Raw genomic sequence first — 25,469 nt, 5'->3', positions numbered from 1 at the left:
GCTCACAGCAGCCTAAATTTAGCAAGGATGTCCTGAACAAGCCAAAAATGTCCACGTGAGGAGGCAGCTCCCAGAACCCTCAGCACCCAGGCCACCGTGCTCCAGAAGCTTCTGTGGGAAAGGACTCACCCTTCCATCCACAGGGCAGGGCTTCACAGATGAGCTGGGGAAATACCCTGACTTCCTGGTTTGCACCAGACGACCCTGGCAGAGGAAAGAGATGGTTAGGACAAGGGGGCCGAGCCTGGCCTATGGGAGTGTGGGGCCATTTAGACGGACTCAGCGTATGCCAATCCCGCTCCTGGAGGGTGGGAGAGCCAATGTCTTCTTTCCCAACCTCAGCTGACCCGGCAGCCAGTTAGGGCAGGGAGGTGCAGGGCCTCCCACCCTAGACATGAGAGCACTAAGGCCTGGCACAGCGCCAAAGCACCTCTGCAAGGCCCCCCAAGAAGCTGGCAGCCCTGGTCATACCCAGGGAGGGACAGAGCAGGACTGATACTCTGCACAGCTCAGATGGCCTTTTGCACCCTCTGAACCTCCTGTTACATGAATGTAGGGTCTGGTACAAGAAATCCATCACCGAGTATGGACTGATAATGACCATGACAAAATGACCACAGCATCATTGTAACCTGAACATTAACAAACATTCGGCTCTAATGTCAGCTCCCGCGGGAAGCTACCTTGCTGGGCTAAGTGCCCTCAAGGCCCCGTGGCGCTCTGCTGACCTGTGGGTCTTGGGGCTCCCTTGAGCACTGGGGCTTGGTAGAGGGGCCCAGGACTGGGGGTCTGAGTCCTTGGCTCAGACGCCCAGGTGCCAGCATGCTCAACGACATGGGGTCTCAGCGTGTCAAGGGAAGGGCAAATGCGCCCAGAACCCTTTACAGCCCAGCCATCTGCTGAAGGTGGGGATGAACGCCCACAAAGGTCCCCACTCTGTGGGCCTTGGAAACAGAGCAGCACATTCCTGGCTCAGAACCATAAACGACATCACGATGACAACATCTGTGCCCACCTGGGGAAGGAGCGAACCTGCCCGCTCACCCCACGATCATGCGAAGGTTGCTGGCCTGAACTGAGGTAGGGGTGGGGAGGAGGGTGGGCATGGCATGGCCAGGGCAGAAGCCTGAGGGCCTATGAGACACAACAGAGGCAAGAAGGACAGAGGCCAATGGAGAAAGGCCTTGGGTGCCAGGGCAGGAGGGCCTCTCCTGGGAAGGGACGCTGCATCGCCTACCATGTCAAAGCAAACACCCGGGGAGCCCAAGCTAAGGTTCCCAAGAACGCATGCCATGGCGCAGAACGGGGCACTGAGGCAGGAGAGGCCTTGCTAGCCCCCCTGTGCCTCCTCCTCCCTGGTGGTCTCTCACCCCTCTGCCTCTGCCTGGGGATGTGCAGGACTTTATGCTTCTGCCCCAGGGAGCAGGGAGGAGCCGGAGCCGGGGACCCTCGACCCTCCCGGGCCCCAGGACCCACCTCCCACCACGGAGACTCAGGGTCGCCCCTCAGCAGCTCAAGCACGTCGCCCGTCTGGAAGGTCAGCACAGGCTTCCCGGGAGGGGCTGGGTTGCCATGGTAATTCTGCATGGCCACCATCTTGGGACCTGCAAAGGATAGGACAGCTCACTCAGTGACTCAGCAGCTCACTCGGTGACTGACTTGGCCCCGGCCCGCAGCCCACCCCATCACCAAGCTCGGCCTCCCCCAGCACACACAGCCTTGCGCCTGCATCTCCCTTCCGTAAATCCTTCCCCTAAGCCTCGTGTCTTTTTGATAAATATCATAATTATTTATGCAATAGACAGATTCAGGGGTCATGATGGAACAGCAACTTATTTTCAGATGGCACTTTGTGTTTTCTTCCAAACACCCTTCAGATTTGTGGCCCACAGGCAGCTGTGCGGGGCAGAAGACGGGGGATCCCTCGTGTCAGAGACAGGCGACGGGTCAGCAGGCCCAGCAGCTTGCCCAAGGCCACAGAGCTCACAGAGGTGCTCTGGGCCTGAAATGGGGGTCCTGGCTGTGCCCCCAGGGAATGTGGAGGCTGCTCTTAGACAAGCCTTGCTCTGACCCAGCCCTGCCTGTAGCTCTCAAGGAGCCCACGGCTCTCCCAGCCCAGCTCCTGCCTGTCCCCAGCAGCAGTGGCGTTTTTCATCTTTTGTCCTCTGCCGATGAGGGTGAGGCTGTACTGAGCACTGCCTGGACTGCACTCAAGTTTGCAGAGAACACGATGCTTTTTACGCTGTGTCTAGAAGCACGTTTCCATTAAGCAACCCGCAGCAAGACAGGAAGGGGACGGAGAAGGTGGTGGGAGAACAGCAGCGCCTTTTGATCTCAGGTCTCTGGCTGCAGTTCGGTGGGCCTCCCCGGCTAGAAGGCCCTTGCTCCTCTGCAGGCTGGGTCCTGTCCCTACAGCCTGGTGCTGCCTTATCAGAAACAGAGCCACCTCCCAAGGAGGTGCCATAGAGGCCAGAGAGGCAGGAGGGAGGGGGCCCAGACGGCAGCATCCAGGAGCCTGGAGCGTCTGGTGGCTGGGCAGACCTGGCCATCACCACACCCAGGCCCTGGCTCAGCTCCCAGGCGACGGCTGACATGGGTGATAGCAGAGGGCCCAGGTCCAGAAGACTCACCTGGTCCCGCTCCGGAGGCGTCCTGTGAGGACAAGGACAGAACACAGAGATGAGGGAAGGCTGCTCTTTGACTGTGGCCCATGCATCAACCCACCCCGCCCTCCCTGTCCCCACTAGTTCCTAGATAGAGGGGTCAAGGCAGGAGCAGGGGAGGAGAGGGACACTGTTCCCTATGGGACGCCCCCACCCTGGCAATATACTTCACCTCTGTGCACCTCCACTCCTGGAAGGTCTGTGCCCTTCCCTCTCCCACTCCTTACCACGGGCCCCCACCTCCTCCAGGAAGCCTGCCCTGACCACCCGCTCTGAGCCCGGGCTTTGTGGTGTCCATCTGGGACACACAGTGCCAAATACGACTAAGTTTCCATCCTCCATGGAGGCTGGTTCATGTGGACCCCATAGCTCGAGGGGCACACGAAGCCCCTGGAAGTGACTCCATCCCCATATCAGCTAAACAGAGGGCTCTGAGCCAGCTGGGGGGCTCGGGGGCAGGAGGGCTGGTGCAGGTCCCAGAGCTGTACCCATAGCCGTGAGCAGCCACTGGGCAAGGGAATGAGGGGGGCAGCTTGGATCGGAAGACACCGCTGGGGCCCCTAGGAGGACTCTAATGACACCCACCAAGGAAAGCAGAGGCATCTTGTGACCAAAAGTGGCTCATCCAAGCCGGTGTGGCCCCATGAGTGGTGAGAGGCAGACAATTGGTTCTGGCTCTGGGCACACAGGGATGTGGCGGGGGTGGGGCAGAGGGAGGGGAAACACTCTGGGGACTTACCAGATCTGCAGGAGAAGCTGGAAAGGAAGCAGGTCAGGTGTTAGAGGGGAGGCCACCGACGCCAAGGCCCCATGCAGCTCTCACTCACACCGACCCGAGCCTCTGGGCCGAGCTTAAGATGGTAAGTGAGCCAAGCTACAAAGTGGTCTGTTTTGGACATGGATCATGGACACGCAGGTCCGAGCTCATGGCTGTGAAAGCCTCTCAGTTACTTCTGCCAGCAAATTCTGAGCTCTGGCTTTAGGGGGCCCATGGGAGAACTTGGACTGGGTAATAGACCTGAGCTGGCAAAAAGGTTATCCCGCCTGGGCCACCTCTTTTGAATGGCGGCAGCTGTCTGGATCATGGGGTGGTACCTGGCACTCAAAGGGGAGATTTCCACAATCGCTTAGTGATGCCTGCTGGGGCACGTCATGAGGAAGCATTGGTATGCATGCTACCTGCCACAATCGCTTAGTGATGCCTGCTGGGGCAAGTGATGAGGAAGCATTGGTACGCATGCTACCTGCTTGCCATCCTCAGCTCAGACACCCAGGTGCCAACATGCTCAAGGACACAAGACCTTAGGTGCCAGGAGAGCCAATGTTCCCAAGGCCCTTTAGGGCCCAGCCATCTGCCAAGGTGGCTGCCACCTACCACCAGAGGAGGCAAGGAGGCAAGGAGCCCAACAGCTCACACACATCGCTGACGTGACCTCCACACCACCCAGCACTCACAGTGCAGACGGCTCTGGGCAGACAGAGGTATCCACAGACATTACAGAACAGGTTCCAGCTCAGTGGGCAGGGGTCGGGAGTGGGGGGCAGCTGGACAGCAGCAATGACTGTGCCTGATGGGGGCTTCCCACAGGAAAGGCTCTCAGGAGAGGCCAGCATCTCTCCGGGACATCTCGGCCCCCATGGGCAGCAAACAGCTAAACCAGCCTCGGCAGAGCTGAGGGGTGAAGGCTACAACGGTCAAAGGAACACTTCCCAGAGCCAAACCCCAGAGCAAAGGTAGAAGCCTGGATCAGAGGGAAGGCAGCTTGGACACTGTTAAGGGAAAAATGGCTACAAGTGGCAAGGACAGCGTCCCCCAGCAGAGGGATGAGGAGGGGGGCAAGGACACAGGCCCCTGGGGAGAATGGAGCTGGTGCCAGCCAGGGCGCTGCCAGGACATGGGAGAATGCAGACAGCAATGCTGGCTTCCAAAAGACCTGCAGTTCCAACTACACATACTAAGAAAAATTCAAAACCATACAGAGATGGGGTGGGCGGGTGTGCACGTCTGCAGAAAGCAGGACAGTGCTTGGGGCCTCGTGGCAGCTGGCTTTGCCTGGGGATAGGAGGAGTAGTTTTTCTCTCCTCCTTTACACTTCTCTACATTTTCCAAATTTTCTATGGAAAATCAGTAATTAATAATCGGGGGGGAAAACAGAAAAATTACAAAAAAAGAAAACTTGGAAGGAAATATACCGAAACATTGCCTTTCATCATTTCTAGGTAAGTTCACGGGTGATACTTTCTTTAAAATTTCATTTCTTTTTTTTTTCTCCAAATTTTTGATAAGTAAACGTATTGCCTTTAGAATCAGAGAAAGCAAAAAAAGATTCTAAGTAGCTGCAGCCATCGTCTGGGGACATGCGACCACAAGAGGGCAGCATTGATGGGCACAGCTGAAAAGCTGCGTTCAGGCCACAGGCTGCCTGCGGAATCCTCCAGCACTAACTCCAGGGGCTGCGGGATCCTGTGCACAGCTAGGGGGCTGCATTGGGCCTGTGATGGGGACAAGGGGGTCTGGGCTGACCTTCTGGCCCTCTCCCCAGGTTAGGGTACTGGGCTGGCACTCACAGTAAATGGTGAATTAACTATTGATCTAAAGTCACAGCTCAAAATGTATTCTGGGCAATGGCGTCTCTGGGTGACAAGCTGGCCTGACTTGTTTTTCTGCCTTAAGACACTTTCAGGAGGCTCAAGGAGACAAGACCCAGAGACTCGGCCTGGGGCCACCGGGGGCTCTTTGTTGAATAGAAGCTCCGCTAATAAGTGTAGACAAATTGCTGAAAGTTTCAAGCCTCAGTTTCTGGGGCTGATGATGGAGGTGACATCCTGATGTCTGAAACCTCTCAGGAGAGAACCGTCTCAGGCTTTGCACCGCTGTCCAGCTGCCCTGAGCTGGGCACAACCCCAAATGTATGCCCCCGACCCAACATGCTTCAGAGGAGCCTCCAGGGCGCATCCCTGCCTCTGCCCACTGCCAGCCTGGCTCAATCCTCTCCCCTCCCTGAGCCTCAAGCTTCCCTAAATGGGCATGAACAGAAGGGAACCACTGTAAGTGCCATGTGTGTATGCGCGCATGTGTGTGTGTGTCTGAACCATTTACTAACATGGCTATAGCTACTGATGGCCAGGCCTCACCCGCCGGGAGAACCCAGGGTGACCGGTGTTTCTGTGATGAGAAACCTCCATGCACCTGTTGAGAATGTTCTGTGCCGTGTTTGGGGGTGGAGATTCTAGAAGCTTCCTCCTGGAGTGGGGCAGGGGATGCAGGAGATGGGGAGGGGTCCTCAAGTACCCATTAGGAGAGAGGGCTTGGAATGGAATTCATCCCGGCTGTGTCTCCTGATAAGTGTGTGACGTGCGGCAGGCGTCTGGTGTCTGCCCTGGGGCACGTGAGCACTGGTGCCCTCATCTGGTCGCTGCCCTGTGGGAGACGGTGCCCGAGGCCCGTACCCAGGTGGTAGAGGGCAGAAGTGAGCAGGCGTGGCCAGGGACTGGGGTGGGGGGGTGAGGGGGGTACTCACTGAACTTGCAGGGAGGTATCACTTCCAGGCACTCCTTGTGTGCCCCGACGCCACACTTGGTACACATGTATCCCTGGTAGAAGGTGCCCCTGCACAGGGGAGGGCAGGAGGTGAGGTCGAGGCTGGGGCCGGCTCCTCATGCCTCTCTGCCAAGGTCAAGGCCCTTGTCCCCACCCAGGCTCACCTGGCTGGCTGTCTCCCAGCACACACATCCCTCATAGCCCTGAGTATCCAGGACCCTCCCTTACCAGGCAGCCTGACACCTGCTTTCCCCTACCTCCACCAGCCTGCCTCCCTGCCCCACACAGCATCCCGGGCACCCAGGAACAATCACCTCCCGGCTAGATCTGAAACTCCAAGGGCTTGGCTGGGCCTTTTTTTTTTTTTTTTTTTTTGGAGACAGAGTCTCACTCTGTCACCCAGGCTGGAGCGCAGTGGCGACATCACAGCTCACTGGAGGCTCAATCTCCAGGACTTATTCAATTCTCCCACATCAGCCTCCCGAGTAGCTGGGGCCACAGGTGCAGGCCAACACGCCTGGCTGACTTTTGTATTTTTTGTACAGACAGAGTTTTGCCATGTTGCCAGGCTGGTCCTGAACTACTGGGCTCAAGCGATTCGCCTGCCTCAGCCTCCCAAAGTGCTGAGACTTGAGCCACCATGCCTGGCACGGGCCTGACTCTTGTGGGGTATACTCCCTTAACCCCTCAGGGCCTCCCACAGGGAACATGGGACAGACGGAACACTAAGCTCTCTCAGGGGCCTGGGCTGGGCGTGGAGCGAGGTGAGGGCTGTAGCAGGGGGTTTCCCACACCTGAGGAACATTTTGCAGGCTTTGCAGTTGGTGGTCTTGTCAAACGTGTACATCTGGAAACTGTGGTGGTTGGCATTGGCTTTGTCTGGCTTGATGTTTGACCTGGCAGGAGGGAAAGAGAGCAGACGCTACACCCACTGGATTCCCCGAGCCCCACCATGTGGCCATCCTGGGAACCAGCTGGGCTCCGGACTCAGGCTGTGCAGAATCCGAAAGGGCCTGGACTCCAAGCCTGGCTCTGCCCGCAACATGGGGCAGACTCAGGGCCCAGACTCCCTGCTGGTAGAAGGCAGGTCAGAGAAGACGCTTTAACACTGCTGCACTGGCCTGAGAGAACCTTCCAGGTGGGGACGGTGGTCTAAGGTCCTGACTGGGACTGGATGTGGGCAGGTGTGGGTATTTGTTAAAACTCAGAAAACATATACTTAAGATTTGTTTGCCTCATTGGATATAAGCTTGAAATTTCAGAAGCTAAACAAATATTGGGCCCCCTGAGGTACTCAGGGGGGCTGCACTGGTGTGCAATTCACTTTGACACAGACCCGCTGTTGGATGGCTGGGGTGGGGTGGGGTGATGTGGATGGCGGCGGCGTGGTGAGAAGACGGCTATTCACCATCACGTCGCTTCAGCTTCCATGAACACTTGAACTTTTGCACAATAGGATGTTGGGGAGAAAATTACAGGCCATGGAAAGCGAGTGGCCGAAGAGAAGATGCCCCAGGCCTCCCCCACAGAGCCTGGGTGCAAACCAGCTGGCTGCATCTATTCCCACGAGCCAGGCCCTGGCCCTGCTGTGTCCAATGGTTCTCTTTCGATCCTCCCAAAAAGGCCAGAACACAGGCCTTCCCCTCTCCATTTCACCAGAGGAAACGGTCAGAGAGGCGAGTGCACCTGCCTGCAGGCCCCAGCTCACCTGCCCGCAGAGCTCAAGCACAGACAACCCTGCTGGCCCTCCAGGGTCCGTGTTCCGGGAACCCGCTCATCATCTTTCTCTGTTTCACATATCTCGGATATGAGTCCTCTTGGATCTCATGGAAAAATAGTTCTGTGGCTTCAAAAACAGGTGCCAAGCCACCAGCCCACAAGACCCTGAAGACTGGGGTCACCAGGAATCCTCTGGCATCGTGGCCACTCCCAGCCGGTCACTGCTCTGTGGGCCAGGCGTGCCAGGCTCAGCCTCAAGGGTGGGATGGCTCATTCCAGCAGGACAGCGGAGCCTGCCTGGGACAGGCTGTGGCAGAGGGAGAGCCCTCTCACTCTGGATCGATTGTTAAAGAGGACGTCACTGCTTGAGGCTGGTGTCCCAGGGGTGATGGAGGTTGTCTGTGTACCTGATGTTCCAACTTTGCCTCCCACCGCCCCTGGTCTGAGAGGAACCACAGACACAATCCACCTGGGCTTCCACCCCCCATACAACTCATCTGCCGGGGACATGGGGGCTGCCGCCCTGGAACTCACATGGCCATCTCAAACTGCTCCATCCACTTCCTCTTCATATCTTCTGTTTTGCAGAAAAACTGGAAGCCCTGCTTTCCTTGAAGGTGAATTAGGTAGAAGCCGTAGGACCACTGCGGGGGGGAGAGGGGCCATGCTAGCAATAGACACGGCTTCAGACATCCTGGCACATGTCCACGTGTACTCTCGCCTGTGCAGCATGTGCACGTGTGTATATGCATACGTGCACAGGTGCCTGTGCCTGTGTGAACACATGTTCTCACGTGTGTACCTGCACGCTTGCCCATGCTGTATGTGCACACATGTGCCTCTGTATGCATGCATGTATAGCTGTGTGCCCATACCCTCACGTGAGAATACATATGCGCTTGTGCCTTCACCTCTGCATGCATACTAGTGTGCTCCTGCGTGCATGGGTGGGCATCTGTGCCTGCACGCGTGTCTATGCGTGTGCACCTGTGCATGCGTGTGCCCAGTGCTCCTGTGAGCATGTGCACACACACACTTGTATCTGTCCCTGCAGGTACACACATGTCCTAACACGTATGATGCACATGCACCCATGCTGTGTGAGCTCTCCTGTGCGTGCTCTCCTGTGGGAGCTCTCCTGTGGGTGCTCTCCTGTGGGTGCTCTCCTGTGGGTGCTCTCCCGTGTGAGCTCTCCTGTGGGTGCACACACACATGCCTGGGCAGATCTGCACTCCTGCCTGCGCCCATGTGCGAGGATGCTCCACCGAGTGCATATGTAGATGCATGTTAAGCAGGGGCAGGATCCCAGGAAGGATGAGCGCAGGGCCCCACCCAGGGCCCCTCCACAAGGCCTGACCACCCACTTTCACTTCCTAAATGCGATGCTAAAAAAACCTCACTTCTCTGAAGTAGAACAGTAACAACAAAAAGGCAGGGAACAGCCATGGGCCTGGGGCACCCTCCGTGAAGCCATCCCCGACTGAGCAACCCACAACTGCCCCCTTCCCTGCCTCCCCTTCGGCCACCCCACAGGCCTCGCCATCTCTCCGAGCTCTCGGACAAAGGGCTTTCAAAGTGGTCCAGAAAAAAGAGTTTGGCAAATAGGAGCCTACTGGGTTAGAAAAGATGGCGGGAAAGAGGAACGAAGGGAGGGATGGAGAGGGGAAGCGTGGAGAGGGGAAGCGTGGAGCGGGGATGGGAGGAGGAAAGACAAGGAAAGAGAGAGGAAAAGGGGAGAAAGAGGGAGGGAGGAGGGAGAGAACACAGAAAAACAAAAAGGATGATGGAGAGCTGAAGAGAGACCAAGAAACCCCAGCCTCTGACCCCGAGCTCCAGGGACTGAGGATCACGGAGTTTTCCTTTCACACTGTCTTAGCGGGCAAGCCTTTCATCATGAATACAAATCATTTCATCATCAGGAAAGGGAGTGGAGGACGAAGGACCAAGAAAACCCTGAGCCCAGCCCCTCAGGCCCCTGGGTCCCCTGGCTCCGGGCAGAAGTGCCAGCACCAGGCTGGGATGATTGAGGCAGGTGGGAGGACCTGGGCGCTAGGTGCTTACCATTTTCCCGTGAGACTAGGAAGCATGGAGAGGAGAGGAAGGGGAACACGGTCAGTGAGAGGCTAAGCCCGGCCCTGTGGTGGGTGCCGCAGTGTGGGGGCGCCAGGAGCCCTGGCAGGTGGGACACCCCTCAGTGCCCAGGCTGGGGGTGGGGTGATCAGCGGGGAAAGGAATTTCTTCCCAGAGTGTTGGGTGCTGGTGGCAGGACTGCCTCATGGGCCCCAGTTACTTGTTTTGGGCATGAGGGCAGGGAGGGTCACCCTCAACAGCTCATCCAGTCTGCACTTGCTGGGTCTGGACGAGGGCTACACTGCCAGCCCTGGAGGCCAGGGACTGGACTTTCAGAACAAGGGCTCCTGACCCCCGCCCCCCACCCCACCAGGGCTGCACACGGTAGGTGCTCAAGTGCCATGGGCAGAAGCCTCAGCTGAAGCAGGACTGAACCAGACAGCCAGCCAGCAATAGCCCTATAGCCATGGTCCTGCCCCACAGCAGCTTCGGCCCCGTCCCTGTAGCCCTGGCCCCACCCCCTGGCAGCCACAGGCCCACCTCTGCAGTCCTGGCCCCGCCCCAGCAGCCACAGGCCCCACCCCTGCAGCCCTGGCCCCACCCCAGCAGCCACAGGCCCCAGCCAGCTACATGTAGAGTCTTGGAAAAGCCACAGCCAGACCTACCCACAGCCCTCCTCCAAGCACCGCAGGGTGGGACGGGAGAGGAAAGCCTGCTTGCTACAAGGGACAACATGGGCTAGAGTCAGGCTGGCCAGATGGAAAGCCAAGGTTGAAAGTCCCACCCTCACTAGAGGCCTTGGGGTGGCCTCTCCCCTCTGCTTCAGTCGCCTCACTGGGGAGTGGGATTCTGGTCTTGCCCACCTTTCTGGGGGGCGCTGGGCCTGGCGAGGAGCAGGCCTGCTATGAGCAGTGGTCACGACGGCGAGGCAGTGACTCAGAGAGGAGCCTTCCTGCAGAGCGGAGACGCCCACCCCAACCCACCCGGCCAGCATCAGCGGCTGACTTCGAGTCCCCTTCCCCTGGGGTCTGGAACCCAGTGCCTCTCTCCAGGCCACCCCCACGTTCCTGGGTAGCAGGGGGGACCCGGAAAGCCCCACCTTCTTGACGTCCTTGTTGTTCATGGGGTCGTCGGTCATCTTGTGGAACAGCAGCTCGATGATCTCCTTGAGCTCGTAGCTGTAGCCCTTCCGCTTGCAGACGATGACCACCTTGTCAAACAGGAACAAGTACCTGGGCCAGGCAGCGCAGCAGGGGATCAGCACCCCAGCACTGCGTGCTCTGCTCCGAGGAGGCGGCAGGAGCTGAGCCTGAGGCTCTGGCACGCGGCTCCCTCTCCGGGCGAGCCCTGCCCTCACCTGGCTCACCAGACTAATGCTGAGCCTCGGTCAGGTCTCGGCTGTTCCCACACTGCTTCTCCAGGAAGCCTTCCTTGGCTCCCTACCCCCGTGACTGAGCCTGTGCCAGGAGCCCTTCAAGGGGCTCCTGCATCCCCCACGCTGGCCTCCCACGCAGCACTGACCCCCGACGGCCACTCCCAGTTGATCCCGCGCTGGACTGGGAGCCTCAAGAGGGCGGGACCCAGATCTGCTGTGACCCCTGCCCCAGCACACAGTAGGTGCACAAGGAGGGCCCTGGACAAGCCTGGGCCACCGTGCGCCTGGACACTCTCCGGCAGTCATTTGGCAAAGAGCCCATCCGACCACTCTGGGCCTGTCTTGGGTTCCTGGAGGCTGAGCATTGGCAGTGAGGGGCCTGGCCCTCATCTTTGGCTGCCCCAGCCCAGCCTGGTGCCCGCCACGGGCACAAAAGCCCCACTGCTGTGGCGCCCGCTCGCTGACGAGAAGGAAGGAAGCAATTAAAACTGAACAACACAAAGCCACCGCCAGGCAGCTCTTTCCACAGGAAGGCCTGGCTTCCAGAGCCACTTAGGAGTGGCTCCCTGGGAGGGAGAGCCAGACCCTGGCGGGATGCCACCCAGCGCACAACACGCGCCCCGCTCACCTGTCCTGCTTGGTGTGGTTGACTATGGACCGGACTTTCAGTTCCCCGTCAATCTTTGGTCTTCCAAATTCCTCCAGTTTCACTTGCTGGGAAGAAGGAGAGGGGCCGTCAGCCGGGGCTGGAGCAGCCCCAGTTCTCCTGACCGCAAGGGCAGGGCAGACTGTCGTGCACCCAAGGGAACTCCCCACAGGCAGCAGAGGCGGGACGAAGGGAAACAGCCCCTGTGGCTCCCAGCTGGTGCTCAGGATGGACGAGGGAGGGTGCAGAAGACCGGGAAGGGACCGGGCCTGGCAGCTTCTCTCCCTTTCCTGGCCAGCCCCGCCAAGGGGCTCCCTTCAGCTCTGGGGACAAAGGGCGATTGACGGTGCCGGTTGTGTTCACAGAGGCCGCCGCTGTGTGGAGCCCCAAGCGGGACCCGGTCAGAAAAGCCAGAAGCCCAAGCCCCACGTTCAGGAGAGAACAAACAGCGCCTATCTGCTGCAGGGCGGGTGGGGCCGGGGTCCTGCCAAGGGTGAGGCTTCGACTCAGACCCCTGTGTGGTTCGCTGAGGTTCATTTTCGTTGTCTGTCTGGTTTTGTCTCTGTGACTCTTCTGATTCAGAGAGAGCTTCTCTTGACATGTTCCCTGCGTGGCTTTCAAAGTGTCCACAGACAGGAAAAGGTGGAGGAAAATGCTTCAAGACAAGAACAGGGCCCTGCCTGGGAGGTGCTGGAGGCACAGGCTCAGTGTCTCCTTCCAAGGTCTCAGCCCCAGAGGCTGCAAGGACAGCTTTGGTGCCACATAGTCCCAGTCAACTTGCTCCAGGCCTCTGATCTCAGCTCTCACCACCTTCCCTGTGGCGACGGGATTCAGAGCCAGGACTGGGTACAGGGCCTGGCTCATGGGGATGCTCGACGCCTGCTGGCCATGCTGTTTTATTCTTGCTGTTGTCGTTTTTGAGGTAGTCTCACTCTGTCACCCAGGCTGGAGTGCAGTGGCGCAATCGTGGCTCACTGCAACCTCCGCCTCCCGGGTTCAAGAGATTCTCCTGCCTCAGCCTCCCAAGTAGCTGGGATTACAGGCACCTGCCAGCACGCCTGGCTAATTTTTGTATTTTTAGTAGAGACAGGGTTTTACCACATTTGCCAGGTTGGTCTCGAACTCCTGACCTCAAGTGATCCTTCCACCTCAGCCTCCCAGAGTGCTGGGATTACAGGCATGACCACCGCGCCCAGCCTGTTCTTGCTGTTTAATGAACAAGTATTACTTCTATGTAAAAACTTAAAAAACAAAACAAAACGAACTTTTCTCCTCACGTCGTGCTCACTGTACGCATTTGTGAACGCCTCGCGCAGGAGCTCACGGCAGCACGGACCCGCCAGGTGCTGATGGTGCAGGGTGCGGCCGTCCTTGGCCTCCTCTGCACCCACACATTTTAATTTCTTTCTAAAATGAAAGATGAAGGGGGCAGTATCATAATGCCCTTCAGAAGCTTATTTTTTTTCCTTTCATCGCCGACGTATTGCAGGTGCTTTTCTGTGCCCCACGTTCGTGGAGGGCATTCTCTTTGTGCTGCTGGCACCGGGTGGGTGTGGCCTGGCCATCGGGGACCTTCCCCTGCCAGCTTCATGCGAGTGAAATCACCAGGGTGAAAATGTTTGTGATTCACCACCAGGGGTAATTTTGCCACCCAAAGGACCCTCTGGTAATGTCCAGAGGCATATCTGGTTGGCATTACTTGATGGGGTGGGGGTGCTACTGGTGTCTGGTGGGTGGCAGCCAGGTACACTGCTCCACATCCTGTAACGCACAGGGCAGGTCCCACAACCAAGAATGATCCGGCCCCAGACGTCAGCAGTGCTGAGGTGGAGAAGCCCAGGTTAGAACCAGCAGATCCTCGGGAAGTCGGCTCTGGTCAGCACAGACCAGGGAGTTTGCTTCCTGGGGTGGCGCATCCCCTCTCCCCAGGCAGGACGAGGTGACTGACTCGGTAGCCCAAGCCTGGCCTCTGCAGGGCTAGGCTCTGGGGAGTCCCAGGAGGTGGCAGCCGTGCCTGATGGGGTCCGAGGAGCAGAGGCGACTGCCGGCCCCACCGAGCCTGGGCCCAAACCCTGTCCATTGCCCCTGGAGGGGAGAGTCAAGGTGAGGGTGTGCCAGGGGTCCACGAACCAGGGGGCGTCTCCTGCCCCTGGGAGACACAGTTCTCCTCTTGGACTTGAAGGGGTCTTCTGTCTAGGCTTGGGGGAGAAGGGGGGCTGGGCAATGAATACAGTCCCTCCCCTGTCCCCTCCCCTCCCCGTCCCCCTCCCCCCGAGCACAGGCAGTCTTCAGTGCACAGGGCACTTGGGTTGGCTGTCGTGGGCAAGGAAGCGTGGATGCTGGGGGTCTGAGATCAAACTCAGAAGTTGCCGGGCACCAGCCTCTCAACAGGCAGCCATGGTGTGGCTGCCCATGGAGCTCACTCAATACTGGGGCTGTGAACGTGACTTTATAGGTACTGTCCTCATCGACCTTCCCTAGCCTGAAGAGTCAGTCTCACTCACCAAATTTTCTATAGAACTCTGAAATTCGCTGATTTTCCTCAAGGTCTCCTTGTCCCGTTTAACTTCATTGATGTACATCGCCAAGTCCTTGAAAACAAGAGGCAGAAGTGAGCGGGCTGTGCTGGGTGGGGTGTGTGTGACTGTGTGTGTAAGCAGGCTGTACTGGGTGGGGTGTGTGTGCATGTGAGTGGGCTGTGCTGGGTGGGGTGTGTGTGTGTGAGCATGTGTGAGTGTGTGTGAGCGGACTGTGCTGTGGTGTGTGTGTGTGTGTATGAGACAGCATGTGCGTGTGAGCGGGCTGTACTGGGTGGGGTGTGTGTGATTGAGCGGGTTGTGCTGGGTGCGGTGTGTGTGACTGTGTGTGTGTAAGCGGGCTGTACTGGGTGGGGTGTGTGTGACTGTGTGTGAGCTGGTTGTGCTGGGTGGGGTGTGTGTGACTGTGTGTATAAGTGGGCTGTACTGGGTGCGGTGTGTGGTATGTGAGCGAGCTGTGCGGGGTGGGGTGTGTGTGTGTGATTGTGTGTATGTGTGAGTGAGCTGTGCTGGGTGGGGTGCATGTGTGTGTGTGTGTGTGTGAGCGGGCTGTGCTGTGGTGTGTATGTGTGTGAGTGATTGTGTGAGAACATGTGTGTCTGAGTGGGCTGTACTGGGTGGGGTGTGTGTGATTGTGTGTGTGATTGTGTGAGCGGGTTATGCTGAGTGGGGTGTGTGTGACTGTGTGTGTGTATGTGAGCAGGTTGTGCTGGGTGGGGTGTGTCTGACTGTGTGATTGTGTGTGTGAGCGAGCTGTGCTGTGCAGGGTGCGTGTGTGTACATGCACGCACATGCATGCAGCAGCTCAGCCCCCAGGGACCCCCCCACCCCCACCCAGCATCCAGGCACCGGGCGTTTCTGGACCTTCTTCCTCCATCCTGCCGGGGAGGCCGCCCTCGAGACAGGAGGGCTGAAAAACATCACCTCTGCATGACAGATAAGGAAACTGAGGCAGGAAAGGGAACACACTGACCGAGAGCCACACCTCGTCAGTGATGATGCCAAGAGCCCCAAACTCCTGGCTGGTGCCACTTCTTTCTACCCCATCACGTGGTCCCTCTTAAACATCCTAATAGAGGGAAGCAGCCCTGTGTGTGGGAGCCACATCAGGCCACATAAGAGCCACCTAGACTTGGGCTGACCTATGTCCCCGTTCTTGGGAAGCTTCCCCCTCCCTAGCCTCTCCAAGCCACAGCCTCCCCTTGGAGCCTGGACAGAATGAGGGGTCAGGAAGTCCCTCTCTCCACGGGTCTGGCCACCCCCACTCCGGCGCCTGTCTGCCGTGCTGCAATCCTCGTGCTGGCCACCAGAGAGCAGTGCCCACTTCAGTCCAGAAAACGCAGTGTCCGGACCTGGCCCACAGCGGAACCCAAGGGAGCCAGCCACGTGGGCGGTCCTGGCCCTGCCCCCCCCAGAGCAGCGGGTGGAATTCCCCAAAATGCAAGTGACCAGCCAGGGCCAGAGCCAGAGCCAGAGCCAGGTCTTCAGCAGGTTCCCATCCCTCCCGCCCTTCCTCGTTCCTAGAAGACCTCACCATTGGCTCCCCACCCACCCCGCAGGAGGGAACTTCCTGGGGAGGCTGCAGCACGCTGTCTGAAAGGGGTGTTCCATTTTCTTGTCCACTTGCCTTTAAAATAAGGAATAAATTCCCAGAGACAAGGACCCCAATAGCAAGTCTAGAGCTCAGGACCATCCCCCTCCCAAAGGCAGAAACATTACAACTCTGACCACCGTGGCCCCTGCGTGCACCTGGCCCAATGCCTGGCATGAAATAGGAACAGATGGAAGTTGCCCGAATGAATGAGCAGGTGAGGGAAATGTCTGTACTTTGATACAGAGGCAGGACTGCAGTCAGCTCATGGAGCTTGGACCTAAAACCGCACTTCCCTTGGAGACAAACCTCAGGCCCACAGAGGCACGGGGGCTGACTCTCAAAGACACTGCCTTACAAGGAGTGAGCTCTCAGTCCCTAGGGGAAATCAAGCCCAGGTACAGTGACGACTCCCATAGTGGCTGCATGAATGACTTCCTATATAAATTGGGAATGGATCAAAAGACTTCTAAAATCCCCCCAGCCCTGAAGTTTCATGGAGGTTCGGTGGCTCTCAGAAAGGCAGACGCACACACGCAAGTCACCGAGTACTTTGTGCAGCACCGTGAGCTACACTCCTGGGAAACCGTCCCGTCGAGGGGCTCAGAGCCACTCGCCAGCCAGACACCGAGTGCTGAGAGTATGAAACGCAAGACCACACTCAGGGCCCGGGTGCACGGCCCACTGCACCTGCTGTCACTGTCTCAGAGCCCCTGAGGACGCATCCACGCTGGCTCACACACCGTGGCTCACAGCAGACAGGCCAGAGCAGGTGTTGGAGAGGGGCGGCTTGGGGGGCCGCAGAGCTGACACCGAGAAAGTTCTGCCAGCCCGTCATGGCAGGAGGCTTTCCTGGAGCATTCCTCAGGGTGCTCGCTGCCCAGTGCAGCCGAGCGGGAATCTGAAGGTCTCTGGGACCACCTCCCGTGCCCACACACGAGTGCCCACAGGATTTGGAGTAAATTTCTCCCCGAGCACAAGCCCTGCTCAAAGAACCTCTTAGCACCGGCGGCCAAGCACTGGCCCCACTCCCGTCCCAGCCCAACAGCAGCTATAGACGGAGACAGATTACAGCCCCTCCCCCACCCAGAGGGAGCTCCTTAAATGAGGTACCTGGGAAAGGAAAAGGGGGCCCAAAGCCCAGGGGGGCTGCCCAGAGGGCAGGGGCCAGGTGTCAGAGGGCAGGACTGCAGCCCTGAGGGGGGTTGGCAGAGGTGTCCTGTGCTCCCGACGAGGGAGATGTTGGGGGAGTCGTCATCCCTCCACCCAGATGCAGCTGGAGGGGACCTACCACATGCCAGGTGCTGTGCCTGGCCTGGGGACACAGGTGACTATGGCTGACACAGGCCTGGCTGGGAAGGAGCTGGCATGAACAAGTGTGTCCAGGAGGAAGAGTGCCACCCACGGGGAAGCCAGTTCCCTGAGGACGGAACCCAGTGGGGGGCGATCCTCCCTGGAAAACGTTCTGTCCACAGTGAAGGCAGGATGAGCAGGACGTGGCCAGATGACGAGGAGGAGGGTGCACCTGAGCCAACACCCGGAGCCGGGGAAGTGCAGGGCACGTGCAGGAGCCTGGGAGGGATCAAACCTGCCTGGAACTGTGCTGAACACAGCTGCGACATCAGGGGCAAGTATCCTGCAGAAGGCCGGGAGTGCCAGAGTGAGGAGCCCATGCCTGCTTCATGGGCAGAGGGAGCCACGGAAGATTTCTGAGCAAGGGAGTGGCATGAGCTGAGCTCACCCGGACAAGGGAGAGAGGGAGGCATGGCTGGCTGGGGGCCCTCGAAACAGCCAGGAGCGAAGGAGCTCCCCAGGCAGGTAGCTGAGAGATGGCACCGGAGGTGGCATTTTAGAAGCAGAAGCCTCAGTGCTGGGAGTGAGAAGCACTGGGCCAGAAAGCCCAGAATGGAGGCCAGTGCCTGGGGGAAAAGCAGGGGGAGGGGAGGCTCAAGGGAGGTCTTGTTGGACAGGTGAGGTTAGGACTCGGGACACCTGAGGGGGCACCTGACCTGCAGTGCCCTCCACCCGTCACCTCTACCTCCTGTGGGTCTCACCCACTGCCCTGCCCTGCCCTGCCCCAACTCCTGCTGTCCCAGGAAAATGTCCACAGTCAAAATTGAGGCTCGTTAATGAGCCCAATTCCAGTCCAAGAACATGGGCATGGTGTGCTAAGCCAGACGGTGGCTTCTCCCCTGCCTCAGTTTACCCACACACCTGCATGGCTTCCAGTGCTTCTTTGAGCTGCTGCCTCTCAGGCCGTTCCGCAGAATGGCTCAGAAGCTCCTGGAAGGGTGAGAAGAGTGTCATGTGTTACCACTCGGGGGTTCTGGCCTCTGCCCTGGCCCCTACCTGGGGCAGGGGGTGTGCACAGAACAAAGTCCTCAGAAGAAAGCCACCCCCACCTGCCAGCCAGGCTGGGTTTGGCTGCCCGACACCAAAGGACAGAGAGTGACTCCTCCATAGGGGATACCCCACTTCTTGGCAGGGGCGCTCCCAAACCTTGTGGATAAAGGAAGGGAGTGACCGTGAGAAGGGCCATGAAGGCAGCAAAAAGCAAGATCGCTGTGCCAGCATTCCACGGGAAAAGGGCCTCACAAGGTGCCGGGCAGAAACCACCGCCTTCCCTCCCAGGTCTGTCTTTCCTGAAGCCCTTCCATGTCCATTTCTGCCATGGCCACCAGGAAGCTCAGAGACCAACCACAGTAGCTTTCTTATTCCTGGTGTGAGGACGCTTTTCTGTCTCTTTCAGTTTTCTGACCTCTTTAGTGATTTGACTCATCATTTTCCTGTGTATATTTACTGTGATAATCGTCCATCACATGCATTGAGCAGTGATAATGAGCTAAGCATGAACTGACTTGTTTATATTCAAATTAATCTGTCTGTGGGCTACATCCCACACCCCCTGGAAGCTGCCAGCCCTCATCTGACTCCAGCAGTGATGACCCCACAGGCACCCGGGGCCCAGAGCCTCACCTTCAAGAGCAGGTGGTATTTGAGCACCCTCTGCATGGGGACCACCAGCAGGTCTTGCAGCTTAAATTTTCCATCCTGGACCTTCAGCGTGCACTCCTGGGAGGGCGACAGGGCGATGGGAGAGCCCTCCCCGAGGAAAGCCTGAACCCACCCACCTGTACCCCCGCCCACAGAGAGGGGAGACCTAAGCCCAGAACTCAGGCCCAGACGTTTGGCCCTTCTCTAGCCAGGCTCCCAGAACCAGTCCATGCACCAGGTGTGTGCAGAGGGGTGGGCTTCACAACACATGGCTCCCACCCTGCCGTGTCTGCACTGGCCACACTGGGACGCAGTGAGACACGTGCGATGCTACAGAAACCCTCTCGGGGCGCCTGCTGGGCCTGCCTGGATGTGGCTTTGACTCTTCCGCCAGGCCAGGTCCCTTGGAGAAGGTCCTTTGGAGAAGGGGCAGCAGGCCATCCCCCATTCACCAACCCCTCTCTGGTCTGGCCTCTGGGAGAAGCAAGGCGGGGCACCAACTTGCACTGAGCTGTGGGGCCACTCCCAGGAACCAGGGCATTCCCCCATTCATTGACTGGACTTGGGGGGCATCGTGCATCTCTACTGGGGGGCCACGCTGCCTCCACCACTGCTAGAGCCAGGGGGCTCTTCACCAGGCTCCACGCAGAAACCAGGGTGTACTAACCAGATGGAGCCTGGAAACTCCAGCTGGGAACAGGAGGGGCTGGGAGGGGCTGGGAGGGGCTCACGTGAGAAACACTAGATGTTGACAGAGACTTGCCCTGGGCCTGGGGTGAGGATGGATGAGGGGTGGGTGGCCCCACAGTTCCCAGCAAATGTTACCCGGGACTCCCTGGGGTCAGCGGAGGCCAGGATCAGGGGTCAGTCAGAGCCCCCAGCTGAGTCAGATTCAGTCCCAAGGACGTTTCTCCATGGGGAGTCTCACTGTGTCCTGGCCTGGGATGGTGACCTCCACCCAACCCACTCCCCAACCCAACACAATGCAAAAAAGAAAAATCTACAAAAAACCATTACGTCATCACCCCCATCACCACCTTCCCAACAAATGGGCAAGAGAGAGGCTGGTACCTAACGAGCTCTGGCCTGCAAGCTGCAACCTTGGAGCCAGGGCCAGGGCCAACGCCTGGCAGGACTTACCTCGACTTTCTGCCTGAAGTCCTCCCGGCTGGCCAGGAGCTGGTTCAGTGTGTTCTGGGCGTGCTCCATGTGGCTGCAGTACTCCCCGTAGATCAGGAGCCTGGACGGTGCACACACACGCACACACGCACACAGATTTAATGAGCAGCTCGGGGCTGCAGTGAGCCCGTCCATTTTTCCCAGCAGGCTGTAGGTGCGCAACCAACAGGCCCCTCCCCTGACAGCTCCCTGCATGTGGACACATTCAACTGCCAGGAGGCTGCTTTCACCTTCCCGAAGCTACCAGGCCGCAGGAGGGCTGCCGGCGTGCTGGGAGAGGGGGTGCCCCTGCTCTTCCTGAGTCCCAGGTGGTTCTAGGTCAGGTCCCGGCTGGGATGCAGGCTAGAGCTCTCAACCCCCCATCCCACCCCCAAAAAGGGCCAACACTGGAGGAAAGAGAAGCCCCTGACATCCCCCCAGGAAAGAAGACCCCAGGAGGGCTCAGAATATTGCCCCCAGGCCCTGAGCACCGAGGCCTGCGCTGGCTCAGGGCTCACCCTCATGATGTGCTAGGTGGGGAACCCCTAAGGGTCACCCTTGTTGCTTCCACATGGTGTCTGGATTCCACAAGCAGGGGACAACAGCAGTGACAGCCCCCTCTTCAGGGATGCAGGCAGCCAGGTGGCCCCCAGACCTGGGAGGACCTGGGAGGACGCCCAGGAAGCCAGCCCTCGTGTCCTGCCCACCGCCTCCTCCTGGCCTCAGCATCGCTCTCTCCCGGCCACTCTGATTCCCCCTTCAGTGCCTTGTGCTGGTCTCTTCAGCCACGGCACCTTCTCCCTCTCCCTGCACTGGGCCCACATCTCTACAAACTGGAACCCAGGGTTCCCGGCCTCTGGAGCCTCAGGGTCTTAGGTTACCAGCCTGAAACTTCATCTTTAAAACCCCATAACCCCACCGACAGGGCAGTCCCAAAGAAGAACCACACCAGGTGACGATGTTGGTGACAACAAGGATGACAAGAGCCACCACTCGCTGAGGCAGCTGCTGCCAGGTGCTCTGCCGACAAGCCTTATGACTTTTTTGCCCATTTGTAAAGATGGGGGTGATTAGCCCCACTCTTCAGGCAGGGAGACTGAGGCCTCCGTGAACTTGCTAGGAGCTGACAGTCTGGCCTGCAAGGCTGGGCCGGACCCAGCGTCCTGGTGATGTGCTCTCTGGCAGGGCTGTGTGTTGGTGTCTGGAGGCTTCCCTGGCCTGGGAAGCCCAGGGCAGGCTCTTGGGACCAGGTCACCATGGCCTCTGGGCCATTTCTCTTTCCATCGTAAGAGCTGCTTTGCCATAGGGCACCCGGCCTGGGGCTCGGGGCGGGCAGCTGGGCCTGTAGCCTGGCTTCTGCGGAGGGTGACCCTCGGGGAGAAGCGTCCTGATGGTGGGGTCTTGATGCAGGGACAGGTTTCCATCCAAGTGGCTCTGCCACATGGGTCCCTAGACAGGCCCTGCTCCCCACACCCGTGGGGTTTTGGACCACACGATGCTCACTTTCTTCCCAACTCTGGAGTTCTGGGCTCAGAAGAACAGAACAGTGGCTGGGAACACATTTTCTGCCTAGGGAGCATGTCCCTTTGGAGCTGGCTCGGGCACAGGGACGGGCATCTTGACACACTTCCTACTCCCAACAAATGCTCATGAGGCTGTCCTCACCACGGCCAGGGCTGACAGAGGCCCTGACACCCTCCCAGCGCCGCGCGTGGGGTCCAGTGACTGGTACTTCCTCAGGCCGCCCGAGAATCCTCCCTCACAAGCCTGCAGGGACACCTCTGGCATGCGAGGCTGACAGTCCACGACTCTGATAAAGGACCTGAATCTGCTCGAAGCTCACCTGACCCAGCCACAGTCAAGCAAAGCACCCATGGCCAGTCCCACATGGCCTGCAGGGGTGTGTCCCCACGGGTGGGTCCCCTGTCCACAGACCTGGGAGGTCTGCATGGAGGCATCACCATCATTGCAAAGGGCCTGCCTCCTGCCTGGTGCTTGGGCTGTGTGTTGACCGGGAGCCACTTTAAATGGGAACCTGCCCCCTGGTTTCCACCTAAATGAGTCTGTTATTACACTGATCATTTTCATATAAAAGTTGGTGAAAACCTATCATCTCTGGAAGCAATCAAGAAAAAGGGTTTTCCCCTTTAAAAAAAAAAAATGAACAAAAGCTTCAGAAGCCCCCGGTAGAGTAGGAGAGGAGAGAAGGAACAGAGGGACATTTAAGAGACCACCGGACAGCCTGAAAGTGAGCGGACAAGACACTGACTCCCGGCGGCCGCCTGCACCTGCCCTGCTCCGGATCGGTGTTTTCTCCACCCTGAAAGAATGGTCAGAGCCATGCGCAGAAGACACGCCACACACACTGGGCATCACTTGGTGCCAGGACCTGGGCTGGAAGCTCTGGGACCGTGACTGTCGCCGTTCTACCCATGGGGACACTGAGGCTCAGAGAGCCCCGTAGCTGAGAAGGGAATCACACCAGCAGTCACCGACCCCAAAGCCCAGGTCCTGGGGCTGTCCTAGGGCTGCACTGCTCTGCCTCCTGGCTGTGCCTCCCATCTGATGATGACACCAGACCAGAAGCAAGGCAGGAGGTCCAGGGGCACCCCAAACCCTAAGGCCCCCAGCCCACCCCTGTGGCCCCTTTGAAAAGTGCCCCTGACCTGGCCTGAGGACTCTAGGTGGGGAAGCCAGGGCAGGTGGTGAACCTCAAGGCTTTCAGAGCTTCCCAAGACCGCCTGGAGGCGGGAGGACGAGTCTGGGCTGGGGAGAAGGAAAGACAGAGTCCCCAGCGAGGGGTCCTGCCCGCATGGAGCCATGTCTGCTGCTGCTGGGGCTGGGGCCACGCTCGGGCCCGAGGGACACCACACTGCCTGACTTCCCACCAGGCCCCGCGCCACTGCAGACTCGGCTTCGAGCATTTCAGGTGAGCTGGGCCCAGTGATGGCCCCAGTCCCTCCCGGTCGAGACAAGTCTTCATGTAGGTGGAAAAAGCTCCCAACTGAAGCCCAGCGGATAACATGCCTGGTGCCAGCAGCTCTAGTGTGGCCAAACCAGCTTTGTGAGCTCCGCCTTTCAATTTCACACCAAGTCACCTTGGCCCGAGGTTTAGGTGGACGAGGGGCTGGAGTGCAGATCCCAGCCTTACTCTCCTCACACCATGCTCTACCGGGAACACCCACATCAGCCACAGCACAGCTGAGCCGGCAGCCTTCTCCACCTGGCAAACTTCTACTCATCTGTCAAAACTCTTCCCTATCATTGCCCCTTCTTCACTTCAACCCCTGCACCAGCAGGGCCAGAGGGAAAAGCAAGGAGATAGGTCAAAGGGCAGCAGGTAGAGGCCCGTCCAAGGTCAGTGGGAGCCCAAAGAGGAGACTGCCCCGGGTGACCCCCACCCACCAGCTCTGAGCTCCTGCAATGGGTCTCACTCATCCCCATACCCCAGCACCCAGCCCGGAGCCTGCCTGCACCAGGCACTCACACACGGCTGTGAGTGGCCACAGCCACAAGCCTGGACACAGGTCCTTCTATCCATTTGATAAAAGGATGCAGGAGGTTGGGGGTGGGGGGAATGGCAGACACTTGCAGCAAACAGGAGAACTCTGGGGAAAGACAGACAGACCTCCACGAAGAGCCTGAAAGGGCCCTGGCCGTGGGACGTGCTTCACACCTGGGCTCACTGCATCCTCACAGAAACACCACTTCCACCACAGGGGCCCTGAGGCTCAGAGACGTGACGTGACTTCTGAGGTCGCCCAGCAAGGGGAACAGGGCCAGATTCCAAAGCGAATGCACATGGCTCTCAACCCTGGCCCTCAGGGCCCCAGGGTGACACCTCTGCAGAGGGACACTCTCTCTCCGTTGAGTCCAGAAGGACACTCGAGGGGCCCGCGCCCTCTCTCACCTGACCCAGGGGCAGAGCAGATGCCAGCACCTGCACACCCCCAGCCCCACTGAGCAAGGGCAGCTGGTGATGGAGGGGGCCTCGGACCAGAACTTGGCTGCAGGGGGTCCACTAGAGCCTCACACTGTGACCTTATTTGGTCACGATGCAGATGTAATGAAGGTAAGGACTGAGATGAGGCCATGCTGAAGGAAGGTGGCCCTGACTCCAATGAGAGTGGCCTCAGAAAAGGACACAGAGACGCGGGGAGGCCATGTGGAGACGGGGACAGAGAACGAAGCAGCCTCAGCCAGGAACACCCGGGGCCTCCAGCAGCTGCAGGACGTAGGAAGGATCCCCCTGAAGCCTCTGCAGGAAGCATGACCCGGGCACACTTGGACTTTGGCTCAGTGAGACTAGGAGTCTGGCCTCCAGAACGGAGACATCTCTGTTGTTTCAAGCCACCATGTTTGCGGTCATTGTTACAGCCAAGCCAGGTCACTCACACAGACGCCTCCATCCACACCACAGGACTCTGAGCACCTGCCACATACCAGGCAGCATGGGCCACAGAGTCCCCAGGGGGCACAGTTTGACTTTTCCCCGAAAAATGGAGAGAAAATGACAGTGACTCCAAGCCTATTGGAGGAAGTCAGTTAAGGAGGCAAAAGTTTACAGGCCTTAAATCTAACCATATTTACTACTGTTAAGAAAAGGGAGCCAAAACTTGGAATAACACACACGGGCACACATGCAGGTGCACACAAACACACAAGCACGCGCGTGCACACACACACACACACACACACACGACTTCACGCATTCCTGGTCTGGTTGGAGCACCTCCCAGGGGCAGCCCCCCCCTTCCCCGCCCCGCTCCGGCTGACTCCTCCCCTGGAGAAAGTTGTTCAGGCGCAAATGATTTCTGTCCTGATAGAGGACATGGCCCCAAAGGTCTCAGTGTGGTCACCTTGCAAGGCACGGCCCGCCGTGTCCAGCATCCTGCCCGACCTCCCCTCTCTGCTGACAAGGTATGTGGTTCCCTTGTTCGTGAGCTGACAGACCCGTGGCCCGAGCTCCGTGGGTATTTGTGTGAGGATCATGTTTTTTAACTTTCTGAGTACGTCAAATTCTGACCCCACCACACGGTGCACAAATGCCTCCTCCAGAGATGCCTCTCCTCTGCCCATTTTCCTCATGGTATCACCTCTGCCTCCAGTCCACACAGCCCCAACCTCTCAAGATGCCCAGGGACAGGCCAGCATGGATTGAGGACCACAGGCCAT

At 58.6% G+C, this 25,469-nt stretch overlaps 1 protein-coding gene across 5 annotated transcripts in view; it reads right to left on the bottom strand.

Annotated features, from left to right (window-relative positions):
* VAV2 (vav guanine nucleotide exchange factor 2) overlaps positions 1 to 25,469 on the bottom strand; it is a 231,830-nt gene that overhangs the window by 15,860 nt on the left and 190,501 nt on the right. For 2 of the 5 annotated variants that reach the window (XM_034929430.3, XM_055117497.2), the window contains exons 9-23: positions 20,277 to 20,376; positions 19,119 to 19,214; positions 18,357 to 18,425; positions 14,519 to 14,605; positions 11,997 to 12,082; positions 11,093 to 11,225; positions 10,659 to 10,712; positions 9,985 to 9,999; positions 8,458 to 8,567; positions 6,999 to 7,100; positions 6,185 to 6,273; positions 3,403 to 3,419; positions 2,631 to 2,652; positions 1,477 to 1,604; positions 130 to 204 (exon numbers count right to left, since the gene is read on the bottom strand). In XM_034929430.3, coding sequence (XP_034785321.1) covers positions 130 to 204; positions 1,477 to 1,604; positions 2,631 to 2,652; positions 3,403 to 3,419; positions 6,185 to 6,273; positions 6,999 to 7,100; positions 8,458 to 8,567; positions 9,985 to 9,999; positions 10,659 to 10,712; positions 11,093 to 11,225; positions 11,997 to 12,082; positions 14,519 to 14,605; positions 18,357 to 18,425; positions 19,119 to 19,214; positions 20,277 to 20,376 — 1,183 coding nt within the window. The remainder of the gene's footprint in view (positions 1 to 129; positions 205 to 1,476; positions 1,605 to 2,630; positions 2,653 to 3,402; positions 3,420 to 6,184; positions 6,274 to 6,998; positions 7,101 to 8,457; positions 8,568 to 9,984; positions 10,000 to 10,658; positions 10,713 to 11,092; positions 11,226 to 11,996; positions 12,083 to 14,518; positions 14,606 to 18,356; positions 18,426 to 19,118; positions 19,215 to 20,276; positions 20,377 to 25,469) is intronic. The other 3 variants (XM_034929433.3, XM_034929435.3, XM_055117496.2) reach the window with 2 other exon arrangements.

Source organism: Pan paniscus, chromosome 11, assembly GCF_029289425.2.
Source record: "Pan paniscus chromosome 11, NHGRI_mPanPan1-v2.0_pri, whole genome shotgun sequence".
NCBI lineage: Eukaryota > Metazoa > Chordata > Mammalia > Primates > Hominidae > Pan > Pan paniscus.
The sequence above is the reverse complement of the archived record's forward strand: the minus strand, read 5'-3'. Positions and strand labels throughout refer to the sequence as shown.